General features: G+C 38.1%; 1 protein-coding gene across 1 annotated transcript in view; it reads right to left on the bottom strand.

Annotated features, from left to right (window-relative positions):
- ABCA12 (ATP binding cassette subfamily A member 12) overlaps positions 1-15,372 on the bottom strand; it is a 307,782-nt gene that overhangs the window by 45,117 nt on the left and 247,293 nt on the right. Inside the window, exons 25-34 of the mRNA XM_021923961.2 lie at positions 14,690-15,019; positions 13,536-13,605; positions 13,313-13,447; positions 11,337-11,483; positions 10,230-10,416; positions 7,181-7,399; positions 5,731-5,927; positions 4,110-4,270; positions 2,492-2,728; positions 1,998-2,148 (exon numbers count right to left, since the gene is read on the bottom strand). Coding sequence (XP_021779653.2) covers positions 1,998-2,148; positions 2,492-2,728; positions 4,110-4,270; positions 5,731-5,927; positions 7,181-7,399; positions 10,230-10,416; positions 11,337-11,483; positions 13,313-13,447; positions 13,536-13,605; positions 14,690-15,019 — 1,834 coding nt within the window. The remainder of the gene's footprint in view (positions 1-1,997; positions 2,149-2,491; positions 2,729-4,109; positions 4,271-5,730; positions 5,928-7,180; positions 7,400-10,229; positions 10,417-11,336; positions 11,484-13,312; positions 13,448-13,535; positions 13,606-14,689; positions 15,020-15,372) is intronic.

The raw sequence follows: 15,372 nt of genomic DNA on the forward strand, positions 1-15,372 counted from the left end.
AATTTTACATGTCAAAGTTAGATATCTAGAATTTCATAAAGGATTATTGTCCTCAAACCCTAAAGTCTCAACACAGACTCAGTATATATTACTAATACCCAAGAGATGGTCTCTAGGAAGAGACTAAATTCATGTGAGACAAATACAAATACAAACTCAAACACCAACCTAATCTAACAATTTGTTCCTACTGTGAGTAACTTAGTGACTGTAAGTCTAATTGGCTCTGATTCTAACATGAGGTCCAATTAATTCACACTAAGAGTAGGAAAAGGGAAATCCTCTCTTCCAGAGTACAATTCTAGTTCAACCACATATTTATTACATTCTCTTTAGAAATTTGGAATGATTATACAGCCTTTCAAAACTCCATTTTTGCCACTAGAGTTATTAAAAAAAAGAACTCATTAGAAAAAATATCTGCCCTCCCCATACTTCAAAATGCTTTTCTGGTGCTGAGAAAAATTCCACGGCAGAGCAGCTGTAGAGGCCAGAAACCATTGCTTCCTCAATAGAGCTCTATGGCTAATAATTTCAGCGGCTCCCTCTAAAAACAGGTTCAAATATAGCATTCTCTCCGAAAGCCTGCACCACGCACGCCTTCATAGGTGATAAGATGATGGTATTCATCAACTCTGTGTATATTTTAAGTTTTCCATCAGAAATTATGGAGCACAAAAATCATGATCTTCATTTAGCTGATAAGAAAAAAATACAAAGCTGCTTAATTTAAAATGAATTCCAATTAAACAGAGTGAACAAGTTTAAATGCAAACTCATATCTCTGCAAAAGGGAATTGTAGAAGGAGCTGAATATTTTCAGTTAATTAGTATGCTTTTCTGTTTCTTGAGAAATTACATGTGGATGACTTACAGGTGTATCAAATGGAATAAATGTGCTTTCTAAAAGATAATGTCAATGAAGGGAACATTTGGACTGAAGAATAGTTTCAAATTATAAGACACATGCAGAGGCACATACTTAGCCTTTGCTTCCTGCAGCAGATGACCACTTTCTAATCAAAGTCCTCAATGCCATGGAGGACACAATTATAAAAGAAAAGAAATGAGAAATATGACAGAGGGCAAATTAGCCTCTAGTTCCAGAATTATACAAACATCAGAGATTATCTTTCCTGACTTTGAGAGCCAGGCAAATGTTTAATTAAAAGTTCTGTTCCTAGAGATTTTTTTTCTGTAAGCAAAAACTGTTGAAATGACTACTCCATGATTTATATATCATTTTACTCTATGATTCCTTAAGTAAATGGTGTTTCCAGAGGTATAAATTAACTGTCAGAAAGAGAAGAGACAATAAAAGTTATTTTCAAAAGAGCCCAATCCCTCAAAGTCGTGTCAAGCAACATGATTTTTTAAGTATATCCTATGTTAAGGATTGGGGGAGGAAATCTACTATTATAGACTCGTAGCCATCAAGTCCAAATTAATTAACTCAGAAACTCTCCCCAAAAGCAGTTTCTCAGCACCTGAAAGACTCAGATTCAGGTAGGTTAGACATGTTTTCCATTGAGGGTACCATAAAGAGTGGCAACTCCTTTTTTTTTTTTTTTTTACTTTTTTTTTATGACTATTGTCTCTACTTCAACATGTCTAATAACAAGGAGTGAACTACTTTACATGGTAATCTTGTCCATTGTTAGCCCCAATTACAAGAAGAATTTTAACTTGCTGAGCATGAATTGAAATTGTAGAAGTTACATCTTGAAAACAATTTCTGGTGGGTAGGTGGAATACTCATCACCACACTATCAAGGGAGTTCTTTCACATTCTTCAAAGTACTTTTGAAATAGAGGATTCGATTTGGTTTAATGAATATTTTATATCTTAAAAAAGGAGGCTTAAATTTCCTTAGTGTTTTTTTTGAATTTAGAATGAAACTTCAGAGTTGAATTTTTAAAAATCAAAGTCTGTCTCTGATTTTTCTCATTTATGTCATCTATTGGAATTAGACAAAATATCCACATTAGATTCATACCATCTCTGTCCGTGAAATTGCTGCTGCTCACAGATAAATCATCAGGAGTTGAGATGCCATTGGCACTGGAATTCCCAATTTTCTTTTGCGTTAAGTGCTCAAGACTCATAGCACTACTTTTTTGTGAGTCTTTGGTCAAGTTCAGAAAGACCTAGAAAGAGAAGCCAGATCACTTCATTAACATGAAAAGTGCATATCTTTTCTCATTTCTAAGCTTACCCTTGATTTTGAACTTTTATCACATTTATTGAGACAAATTTTTCCCATCTGACTTCAAGTGAATATTTCTATATGTAAAAGATACATGCTGTCTAGCTGGGGCAACATTGTATTCTCGGTCTTACATAAGAATAGTATTGAAAAAATGTTAAGCTTTTCTAATTTTGTGGAATATTTATTTTAAAATATTTTTTTAGAAAAAATGGCACATATTTATTCGAAGGGAACAGCAAGTTATATCAGCTTGAAGAAAAAAAACAAATGTTGAGGTATACCTCCTCCACGGTGGTATCTGAAATGCCGTAGCACCCGATGTTGAGGTCACCCATGCCGTTGTCAAGTGCTCGTAGGAGTGACAGGTAGGCCCCTGAGACTTTGGTGCTGAACGGAGGCAGCACATAAACAAGCTCTCCCCCAATATCCTCCTTGAGGTAGGCTTCGGGGAGATGTGATTGGATCATTGCTGTCACGGCCATGGTGTCACATACTGCATTTGCATTTAAATTTGGACTCTAAGAGAGAAAAGTAGGAATTAAAACACTCTCCTCTCTTTACACTATAGTGCCCCAGGGCCCTAATCAGAGGGTGAGGTGATGAGCTCCTTTAGGCCACTCCACACGTGAGTCAGATCATACATCACTGCTCTAGAGACCCCTTTGCCACTTGGGTCCCTATTCTGCTGGCCCCATTCTTTCATGTCACCCTGTCCCTTCTCTAACCCCCTCCCTCTCATTTGCTCTACTCTAGCAACAACGGCTTCTTTTCTGTTGCTAGAGGGCTTCGGGTTCAGGCACATCCCCTCCTCAGGGTCCTTGCAACTGGTGGTCCTGTGCCTCCAGATAGCGATATGTCCCATTCTCTCACCACCTCCAACTCTCGGCTCAACTGTCACTTTATCAAAGAACCTCTTCTCTTATTACCCTACTTAAATATTGCCCCACTCAGCATTCCCTGCTTTATTTCTATCCATAGCCTAGAAATAAAGATACTACGTGATGTACTAATTGCTAATATATGAAATAATTTACTTATTGATTGTATCATCTGAATTCCTCACACTCCATCAGAATATAAACTCTAAGAGGCCAGAGATTTTTCATAGTGCCAGTTCACCGCTGTGTCACCAGTGCCTGGGACAGTGCTTGGATATCATAAGGCATAATGTACCTAATACATAAATTTCTGAATTAATGAGTATAATAATTAACAGTATAACTATTAATAGTATAACATTTTATTATATCTTTTAAGTCACATCAGGAGGATTAGATATAAAATAAATGGAGGTAGTTGAAAACTTCCTAATAGCATATACATCTTGCACAGTATTTTTAAATCATATGTTCTGTTAGGTGGTGAGCATTTTTGTTCTCCAAAAGATGTAAAGGTACCGTTGACCTGTGTAAGTTACAGTCCCTGCACTGCCACTTGAGTGCTAATCAGAAAGTGAACCCAGGACTTCATATTCTTTTTGCTTTTGATAAAGCAGAAAATTGAATTTTTGGCTTTCTAGGTTGAAATGTTAGGAGAACTAAAAGACTGATTCTCCATCAGTAACCTTAAGATGTCAATCATTTTTTTATCTAGCACATTGGTTCTCAACGTGCAGTCCCCAGACCAGCGACATCAGCGTCACCTGGGAACTCAATAGAAATATAGTACATTCTGGACTCCCATCCCAGACCTACAGGATCAAACACTCTTGGGGTGCGGCCAGAACTCTGGGTTTTAGCCAAGACCTTCAGGATTTTGATGCCCACTCAAATTTGAGAAGCACTAAGCTAGTATACTAATGAATTTTAGCAATGAATAAAGTTGGAGAGACTCTGCTTCTATTTCATATAAAACTTAATTTATGACGCCATAATAAGGTATATTTTCTCCCATTCCCACCTTCTTCTTGGTGAGTGTGAGGTGATACCCATCGCCAAAGGCTTCCTTGAGGTAAAATGGGGACCCACAGCACCGAAGCCCACCCTGCTCCAGGAAGGCGATGCGGTCACTCAGCACTTCAGCCTCATCCAGGTGGTGCGTCGACAGAATGATTGTTCTGGCTTGAAAACACAGACAAGAACAACAAAGAATGAAACATGAAAGTACAGTTCCCAAGATACATAGAGTTGGCCAGAGTAAATCCTGTGACATCTGAGGAGAAGAGTCACATTTTATGAGCTAACTGAAAAACTGACTGACCTCAAAGAGCTTCCAAAATGATGCAAGAAGAATTCAGGGCCAGGCTCACTGGGTCATGCCTCTAATCCCAGCACTCTGGGAGGTTGAGGCGGGCAGATCACTTGAGGTCAGGAGTTCGAAACCAGCCTGGCCAACAGGGTGAAACCCCATCTACAATTAGCCAGGTGTGGTGGCAGACACCTATAATCCCAGCTACTTGGGAGGCTGAGGCAGGAGAATCTCTTGAACCCAGGAGGTGGAGGTTGCAGTGAGCTGAGATCACACCACTGCACTCCAGCCTGGACAACAGATGAGAGTCCATCGCAAAAAAAAAAGAAAAACTCAGAAGGGTGTTCTTAAGTATTTGGAGGCATTTTTTAATACAGATTAACAGCAAATAATCCTTTATTATGCTGAATGACTAAATGTTCACCATTTGTCATGTGGGCATTGGCAATTCTTCACAGTCTATTAGAATTTTGCTCCCGTGGGTTCATTTCGCATTGTTTCTCTCCCTCTTTTCCCTTTTCTTTGTTATGAAAAAGCAGTAATTTAAGACTTTTTGAATATTCCTCTCTGATTATTCCACTCTACTCTGATTACTCCATTACTTCACATCCTGTTAGCACTTAGTCTGTTTTCAGTTTATTTTCATTTGTGTATGTTTGGTATCTCTAATTAGATTCTTAGCTCCTCTAAGCATTAAACTTTGAAACTTCTGTTGGATTTACATGCTCTCAAAAAGGCCAGTTAAATGCTCAAATGCTCAACCCACAGCGGGCAGTACATAGATACTAACCAATTGACCCAGAAAGTTATCTGGGGGAAAAATCTTCAGAAAAGAAAGAGCCAATCTTAGACTTTTAAAAGATATTATACCTGATAAATATGTACAAGCATTATGTATCTATACAAATTAATTGTAAAAATTTTTAAAAGATATCATAAACAGAAAAGTCATCAATTTGCTGGTTTTTGTTTGTTTGTTTTGAGACAGTATCTCACTCTGTCATCCAGGCTGGAATGCAGTGACTTGATCATAGCTTACTGCAGCCTTGACCTGCTGGGTTCAAGTAGTGATTCTCCAACCTCAGCCTCCTGACTGGCTAGGACTCCACATGCCAGCCACCACAGCCAGCTGTTTTATTATTATTATTATTTGTACAGACAGGGTCTCACTGTGTTACCCAGGCTGGTCTCAAAGCAATCCTCCTGTCTTGGCCTCCCAAAGTGCTGGGATTACAGGCGTGAGCCACTGCACCCAGCCTCAGTTTGCTTTTGTATATGCCAGAGGGCAGAAGTATGACTGCTGGGTGGAGAAGTTCTGAGAAACTACTCATACCTGTTTTGTTCTTGGATATAACATCCCATATACTTCGGCGAGAACATGGGTCAACTCCAGTAGATGGTTCATCCAAAATTACTACCCTTGATCCACCAATGAGAGCTATGGATATAGATAACTTCCTCTTCATTCCTCCTGACAGCGTTCCAACTCTCTTATGACGATGGCTATATAGTCCAGTATCTTTTAAAGTCCTTCAAAAATAATGTATGATGGTTATTTTTTACAGATATATTATTTGAGTACTGGAAACATACAATAACCCTAATCAATATGTATTCACTAAATAACTATTATGTGCTCAGTAAGGTACAATAAACTCTTGAGGACTCATGATATAGTTTTCTATTATTTATCACCTGATTGGAGGTACAAAATTAATACTCAGAAAAAAAAAACCAAAGGAATACATAATTCATTCCTTTGACAGATATCTAGAGAGTGCCTGCCTATTTTGTGCCAGGCTGTGTTTTACAAACTTGGGAAAAGCAGTGAACAGATAAAATTTCTACTCATAAGGAGATTATATTCTAGTAAGTGTGTGTATTGGGAGGGATATAGGGAAATCCAGTCAATAAATATATTCTCAAGTAAGTTTTGGTGGTGATAAGTGCAACTAAAAAAATAAAACAGAGAATATAAGATAAGGAGTGGCTGGGACATGCTATTTTAGGCATCAGTTTTATATACGGCAGTCATCTCAGAAACGGTGACATTTCGGCAGAGACCAGGAAAGTGGTCATTTGACCAAGAATAAGTCAAATGGCCACCTGGGTGGGGGATGCTGTAAGTAGAGGGAAGAGAAAGTAAAAAGCCCTGAGGCTGGAGCAGGCCTAGGATAGTCACGTGTGTAGCTAGGCCAGTGTGCCTAGAGCAGAGTAAATGTGGAGGTGAGTGGAAGGACATGAAATCAGAAGTGAGAATGGAGGCAAGTCACTTAGGACCTCGTAAGCCTTGATAAGGCTTGATAAGGCTTGTAAGGTTTGATAAGGCTCGTAAGCCTTGATAGGGATGTTATTGAGTATTATACTGAGCATGGAAGGAAGCCATTGGACGATTTAAATCCAGGAGTGACATAGTCTGATCTGCAGTTGAAAAAGATCACCCTGGCTGCTCTTTGAAGAACAGATTTCACAAGAGATGAGTGAAATCCAAGAATCCACTTAGGAGGCTTGGACCAGTGTAGTAGCCATGGAGATTAGAAGCAAAGGATTCAGGGCAATATGGGACCCAGAGATGAAGAGAGTTAAACAATTTCGGTGTAATAATTGGCCGGTAAGGATAATGACTTTAAATGTTTTCAATATTAAAGAAGTAGAAAAACTAAAAAGTAATTATTTTGTGAGAAAACATTTCCTATCAGTATCATTTCCAGAGCTTTACCAACCAAGCTATGGGTCTTTGAGAGGAGTTAGCAACTTAGGTTCTCATTCCTGTCTTAACTTGCCTTTTTACTTCCTCATGGAGCTGCTTTTTAGTCCAGTGAGGAACTTTGATGGAACCATATAGGAGAAGGTGCTCCTTAGTAGTGAGGTAACTGAACAAGACGTCGTGCTGCATACAGACTCCCATGTTCTTCCGTACCGTGTGTAGGTCTGTTTTGATATCTTTTCCATATACAAAAATGGTGCCTGCTGAGGCCCCAAACAGCCCGGTTAACATGGAACTGGAAATGAAGAAATGATAAATTAGGTATAAGCCAAGCATTTAAGCTAGATATGAGGACTAACTATATCTCAGTTGTTAAAAAGAAAAAATATAGTGTATTTTCTCAGGCAAGGGCAAACTATGAAATAAAATGGTATTTAATGGGAATAAGAAAAATTACTTTTAAGTTTTTAATAATTCAGAGTATCACATAAATGCTACATAATGGTGGTGGTGGTAGTGGTAACAATGACAAAAACGATCAGGCGATCTCAGCTCACTGCAACCTCTGCCTCCTGGGTTCACACCATTCTCCAGCCTCAGCCTCCCAAGTAGCTGGGACTACAGGCGTGTACCACCACGCCCGGCTAATTTTTTGTATTTTTAGTAGAGACGAGGTTTCACTGTGTTAGCCAGGAGGGCCTCGATCTCCTGACTTCGTGCCCTGCCCGCCTTGGCCTCCCAAAGTGCTGGGATTACTGCGCCTGGCCACAACTGGGCTTTTAAATTCCAAGTACATTCTCACTCCTTGAGCAAACCCATGCACTTTCCTGACATCCCTTAGCATCTACAGGTTGGCATGTCTCAAATTTACATCTGTAGCCCAGACCTCATTATTCAGCTCCACGATTGCTCTATATATCTATCAGACAATACCACTTCTCTGTAAGATTTCTTACAGGGTCCTTCAACTCAGTATGTTTAAAACTGAGCTCATGATCTTTACCCTAAAAGCCACACCCTCATTGATCTTGCCTCTTTCACCATGTGATAAATTCATATACTGGTTGCATGAGACTGGAATCCGTAAGTGATTTTTGCACTCTCCTCCTATTTTAATCTCCTAGCTACATGCCCATCTCACCGTTTTCACAGCTATCCTCATGGGACCATCATCATCACCACCTGCCTAACCCATCACTCTAAGCTCCTAACTCTACTTCCCACATGCTCTTAGTTCATCTCCAGTCCTTTTCTCTACACTGTGATTAGAATATTCTCACCTGGATAATTCCCCATCATCTTTCAGATAGTTAGTAAACTGGGCAATTATTTAATACCCATCTCCTCCACTACAATGTGAGCTCCATGAGGTCAGAGAAAGGTCCTGTTTTCTAAGTACTTTGTCTCAGTGACCTAATCAGTGCCTTGCATTGCAGACTTCTGGATTAAATTATGAACAACGGAATATGCAGTTTTCCCATATGAACATTGAAATACAAATAACATACTTTATATTAAAGATTTCTATTTAGAACAATAAAATGGGGGCATTCTCAGCTAAAATTATAGCCTCTTCCAGAGCCTTCTCTGTTCCTTTTCTTCATTAGCCTCTTATTGCCTATTTGATACACGAATGGAGCTGGAGGCCATTATCTTTAGCAAATTAACACAGGAACAGAAAACCAAATACAAATATGTTCTTACGTATAAGTGGGAACTAAATGATGAGACTACATGGACACATAGAAGGTAACACCACACAGTGGGGCTTTCAGAGGGTGCAGGGTGGAAGGAAGGAGAGGATCAGGAAAAATAAGTAATGGGTACTAGGCTTAATACCTGAGTGATCAAATAATATGTAAAATAAACCCTCATTATATAAGTTTACCTGTGTAACAAACCTGCACTTGTGCCCCTGAACTTAAAATAAAAGTTAAAAAAAAATGGCCTTTTTGTCATTGTATTCTCCCTAGAAAGCCAACTTTGACTTTAAACAGGCCATGCAAATAGCAGAGGCTATATGCTCACTCATTTCATGACCTTCCTTTGTCCCCTTTTATTTACAAAAAAAAAAAATTAATTCCAGTGTTTTCACAGTCACTGAGCTGATTCATGATGATACTAAGTAGGATATGCAGCAACTGATCCTTTTTCTCAAACAAGGGCTAGAGCACCAACAGCATCTTAGAGCTGACTCAGCAACTAAGTGAATGTGGAGCATTGGAGCAAATCACATAAAAAACAATTCAAAAGAATGTCACTTTAAAAACAGTTGAATCTCTTCTCCATTCTGACACAGGAAAATGCTACATAGGTGAGGAGTGAGAAAGAACAGTTTATGTTCTGCTCCTGGCCTTTTTGATTTCTCTCTGATAGCTGGTGGTTCCTTTGTTTCTTTATGAGTCAAGGCAAAGGTTTCCTGTGAAGAAGCAGCTGAGGCTAAATGTGTCTATATCAGGATGTGCAATTTCATACTTTTATATACACCAGGCTAGAAACGCAAATAAATGAAACAGGGTGGGTGTATGAAGCAGTGAAGCTTGGTAGAGACCAGGGATGAACCAGAAAGCAGATACTCCCTTTAAGAGATCAGTTACTGCATTTTGGGAGGCCAAGATGGGCAGATCACGAGGTCAGGAGATCAAGACCATCCTGGCTGACACAGTGAAACCCTGTCTCTACTAAAAATACAAAAAATTAGCCGGGCATGGTGGCAGGCACCTGCAGTCCCAGCTACTGGGGAGGCTGAGCAGGAGAATGGCGTGAACCTGGGAGGCAGAGCTTGCAGAGAGCCAAGATCACGCCACTGTACTCCAGCCTGGGTGACAGAGCGAGACTCCGTCTCAAAAAAAAAAAAAAAGAGATCAGTTACTAATGAGCCCCAACCAATAGTCTCTACCTAAGAATATGAACTCAATGTTGTAGAATTTCCTATTGTCTAAGAGGTGCCAAGAATATTTATTTGATTTTGACTCCATTCTATAGCATATAAGTTGAGCCATCTTCTTCCATCTGGGAAATGTAATAATTTTGTTTTTTATAAACATAGGTTAGTTTATTTTTTAAAAACCTGTATTTTTTTGTAATATGCTTCTATGGCAATAAGTGTCAAAACGTTAGCATACATGGTAGTAGTTTTCCCAGCTCCATTGGGCCCCAGCAATGAAGTAATATGCCCTTCATAAAAGTTCAGATTGAGGTTATCAACAGCAACTTTTGAGCCATAGATCTTTGTGACCCCATGCAGGGCAACCCCAACTGTGAGATCTTTAGGTTCAGGCTCGATGTTGGAGGAAAACATGTATTCAGGACCTGGAGAGAAATCAAGGGAAGAGTTGTAAACTCACAAGTAAGGTAATGCAGCTAGAGTTAGACTTTATCTTTATTAAAAATTGAAGACTATAAAAGTATAACCCTCTAAGTAAAATACAAAATCCAGAAACAAATGATTTATTATAGTCTTCAGCCTCCTCACTTGGTTACAGAATGAATAAGAGTGGAGAACCAAGGTTTATTTCATCCTTCTTTGTTGGAAAAAGCAGTCCGAGAATATGGTATTATAATTACAAATTCTCCTTTATTCAACAAATATCAAATAGTCAAAAGATATGTCTAAGGCTTGGTCCCCTGGTTGGGCAGGATGATACCAAATTATGGAATAAATGCCTACAAGTTGTGATTTTAGAGTGATAAGACTAGTTCAGATCTGCCGTTTATAGAGTCCAGATCATTAATAACTAACTACACCTGCTTCAGGCATCACAAAAGGACCACTTACGTGGCCCGTACTCACTTTATAAAGATGACATGACTCACCTGGCATCAGGAAGACATCAGCTTTGAACTATTTTTCCAGTATTTGGGATGGGTTATGCTAAATTACTGATGCTTGTTACCTGGTTACTCCTTATGACTGGTGACAGACGGCTGGAGTTAGGGGTGCAGATTGTGGCCAAGAAACAAAATTTTTCTCTATGTGAGTCTAACTGGACCACAAAAGGATCTGCAATCTTGGCCTAATTAGCGCCATATGCTAACCAACTGAGCTAATGAGCCCAGAAAAGCCACAATTTAATCCCCATAGGAGTCCAAAGACTCATGTGTAGACATTTTCATCATGACTAAAAGGATGATAATTTTGCCATTTAGAAAAAAATAATTGAAACTACTAGTCATGTAATTTCTTATCATTTCTCTCGTAACAAGGCATGCTGTTGACAGACTTGTCTTACTGGCAGATGGGTTGGTGTTCTGCATCATGATGTTAGTAAACATGAGGCCATTGCTCTTCTCAGGCTTCACCTCTGCACACCCAAATCGCTCCTTCCAATAAGAAGGAAGGATTGGAAAATACCAGGGAGCTGCCATACCATATGTCCCTGGAATAAAAATGTATCAGGAAAAGTGAGTTTTAGTTGACTGTTAACATTAAACATCAGAAACAAAACAGTAGATCCCATGTATGGTTTAGGAAGTAGTTTATTTATATATTTATTTATTTATTTATTTGAGACGGAGTCTTACTCTGTCAACCAGGCTGGAGTGCAGTGGCGCAATCTCGGCTCACTGCAACATACACCCCTCCAGGTTTACGCAGTTCTCTGCCTCAGCCTCTGGAGTAGCTGGGATTACAGATGCGTGCCACCACGCCCAGCTAATTTTTTTTTTTTTTTTTTTTTAGTAGAGACAGGGTTTCACCATCTTGGCCAGGCTAGTCTTGAGCTCCTTACCTCGTGATCCACCCTCCTCGCAAAGTGCTGGGATTACAGGCGTGAGCCACCGCGCCCGGCCTTATTTTTTGACACTATATAAAACTAAAAGGTGGTCTCAGTTTCCAAAGTAAAGCAAAAAAAGATGACTTTTTTGCTGATTAGTTTTTAAGCAGCTTCATTTACATTTACTAAAACTTATTTAACTGTACACTTATTGTAATGGAAAAAGCCACTATTTATCTATGAAATAAATGCTACAAGTTGTGATTTTACAGTGATAAGACTAGTTCAGATCCAGATTCTGGGTTTCCAGCCCAGAAAATGCCACAATTTAATCCCCATAAGGGTCTAAACAGACATGTATAGACATATTCATCCATGACTGAAAGGATAATTTTGCCATTTAGAAAAACATAATTAAAACTATTAGTCATATAATTTCATATCATTTCTCTCATAAAAATGCATGCTGTTGGCCTACTTGTCTTCCTATTATAAGTGTACAGGTAGATAAGTTTTAGTTAATGTATGAAGTTGTGCAATTCAATATCAGAACATTTCTATAACTCAATAAAATGTGTCTCATGCCCATTTGCAGATAATCCCTGCTCCCACCCCACATCCCAGGCAATCATTGATCTGCCTTCTGTCTCTATCTATTTGTCTTTCACAAAGATCTTACATAAATGAAATCATGTTCTTTTATTCGTTTATAACATCAAAAAATACATAAATATAAGTAGGGCTAAATGGAAAACTATCTAAGCATGTTAGAAAGGATGACTGAGACCTAGAAGGGTAACCCAACTTGTCTTCTTCCTTTAGAATCTGGTCAATTCTCCTTAGAATTAGGAGTTTTGGTTTTTCCCTTATAATATCTCACACTCCTATTTAGAGAGACTGGATTGATTTGACACTATTCTAAGCTTCTTAATTCACTCCATCCTTTAAAGGAATATCTGAGAGGAAATTTAGCAGTATATTATCTCATCCTGAAAATTTTTTGTTAGCTTTGGGATTTGAGTATTTCTTTTTGGAGATTATATATGGCAAATAAGATTTTTTTTAATTAAAAAAAAATTAAAGGCCAGGCATGGTGGCTCATGCCTGTAATCCCAGCACTTTGGGAGGCCAAGGTGGGCAGATCACTTGAGATCAGGAGCTCAAGAACAGCCTGGCTAACATGGTGAAACCCCAGCTCTATTAAAAATACAAAAATTAGCTGGGCGTGGTGGCACATGCCTATAATCCCAGCTACTTGGGAGGCTGAGGCAGGAGAATCACTTGAATCCAGGATGTGGAGGTTGCAGTGAGCTGAGATCACGTCACTGCACTCCAGCCTGGGCAACAGAGGGAGACTCCATCTCAAAAAAAATATATATATATTTTTTTTAATTTAAAAAATTTGTGCAAATAAAATATTAGAACATATTATTAGTTGATTTATGTTGAAGTTACACATAAAAAGCATATATCTGTAGGAAGCATATTCATACCTGGGAAGACATTCCTGACATACCAAGCAATAAGGAAATAAATGAAAGAGTCAGCTAGGATTAGACAGCACAGCCAGCCAAACGAGGTGGTGTCATCCTGAACCGGGGAGCTGTACATATTTTCCCACTGAAGACCTAAAAAGTGAACATGAGTGTTTATTCTTCTGTGACACACAGCACAGTTGTGAAAGATAAAATCCAGTTTTAAAGAAAGGGGACCCACCAATGCCCTGTTCTTCATATCGTGCAATGTATTGGCTTGCATAACTGAATGCTGTTGGGGACAGCAGGCTCTGTGAAGAAAGGAAACAGCAATGATAGTTCTTGTAGATTTCATGTATTTCACCCAGAGGGATCCTAAAATACTTAAAAGTTTGGACATTTGTATAGATAAAATTGATGCTCCTTCTCTAAGCAAATTTAGAAATACAGCAATCCCTTACCAACCACGCTACAACTGTGAAGGAAGAGCAGAGGGAACAGCAGAAAACAAAAACAGGAAAATTACAACTTGTAACCATTTGTTAAAAAATCAAAATATACATTTGAACTCATTAAATGTTGCTTGACAAGTAATAAAATAGGTAATTATGGAGTAATTCAGTATTAAGACTAAAATTTACTGAAAACATTAAGGGCCAGAAGGTGTTTTCACTCCATACATTTATTTCAGGTATAGAAGTGTTATGAATAAAGATATACTAAAATATCAGTTGATTGAATACTGATCATTGCAACAAATTTGAAATTTAAATATTGTTTGAACCCAAAGTTGTTCAATGCTAGATAAAGTTATTCATTACTTTTTATTTCCATAAATAGCAAAGTTTTAGTATGATGAAATTTGCTTCTGCTTTCTAAATTTCAGTCAGTAATCTTAATGCTTTAATTAAAATTCTTAAATTAATGTAGTGCTTCTGAATTGAAAAGGCAGAAAAGAATTTAAGGTTGATTATATGCTGTCGGTGCATTTGTCTTTACACATTTAAGCTATATTGTATGTCATGAGAACCATGAGAATTGTTCACATATGAGAATAATTCCAATACCAGAGGCTCCAAGATGTTTCAGGAACTGGACCAGAGAGAAGTCAGAATTCTTGACGACCTCTAAAACATGATGTATGACAGTTTAACTGTTCTTTCTTTAGGAACTATTTCTTAACAGTATCACATATCATGGTTTTGTAAGCTCTTCATTGTCTTGTATGGTATACAATGATGTAGGAAAAGCTATCATTAGGACATTGAGCTTACTTTGCTTTCACTGAATTTCAAATTTAGATAAGTGAACTTCCAGTTTGAGAATCCAAAAATAAACAAACAAACAAACAAAAAACGGTCATTTCTCACTCTGCCATTCCAACAGTTGACTTACCATGAACACTTTGACTACATAGCTCAACTCATTCTCTACTGTAACCAGAACAATAAATGGAAAGAAGGCAATGATGTAGATGAGACTTCCAATCAGAGCTGCGATGTTGGTGTTGTTGAAGAAGACACTGATAAGATAGCTCATGGCAATAACAGAGAAGCTGTAGTCCGAAAAATACAGGAACAAAATGAACCCATTTGTTTTAGGAAGAATATTGCCAAGCTTGAGTATAATGATGAGGATCACAATGGTAACGAGTAAAAATCCGACACTCTCTATAAGCCAGGCAAAAAAATGGCTGCAGGAGTTCACACCCATCATCTTCATGTACTGTAAGAAGAAAAAGTGTGAGGCGCTTGTTATGCTGATATTCTCCCAAATAAAAATTATTCCCTGCATTATGTAGAAATGTCATTATAGTCTCTCTATATATGGAACTAGGCATTTTAATCATTTACATAAATCAAGAATTTATCTATGCTTGCTATGTGAAATATGCCTATATAAACCAGAACATCTTAGATTATTTGTTCATAGAATGGCATAATATAATAAACAATTTGGATGGTGAGGGTTTGTTTAATTACAGTTCCACTTGATAATTGTTATCCAGCTGACATCTCTAGATTAAACCAATTTAGAATAGATTATCAAATTTATGGTATCCTCTAAATAATTTTACA

The sequence above is a fragment of the Papio anubis genome, chromosome 10, assembly GCF_008728515.1.
Source record: "Papio anubis isolate 15944 chromosome 10, Panubis1.0, whole genome shotgun sequence".
Classification (NCBI taxonomy): Eukaryota; Metazoa; Chordata; class Mammalia; order Primates; family Cercopithecidae; genus Papio; species Papio anubis.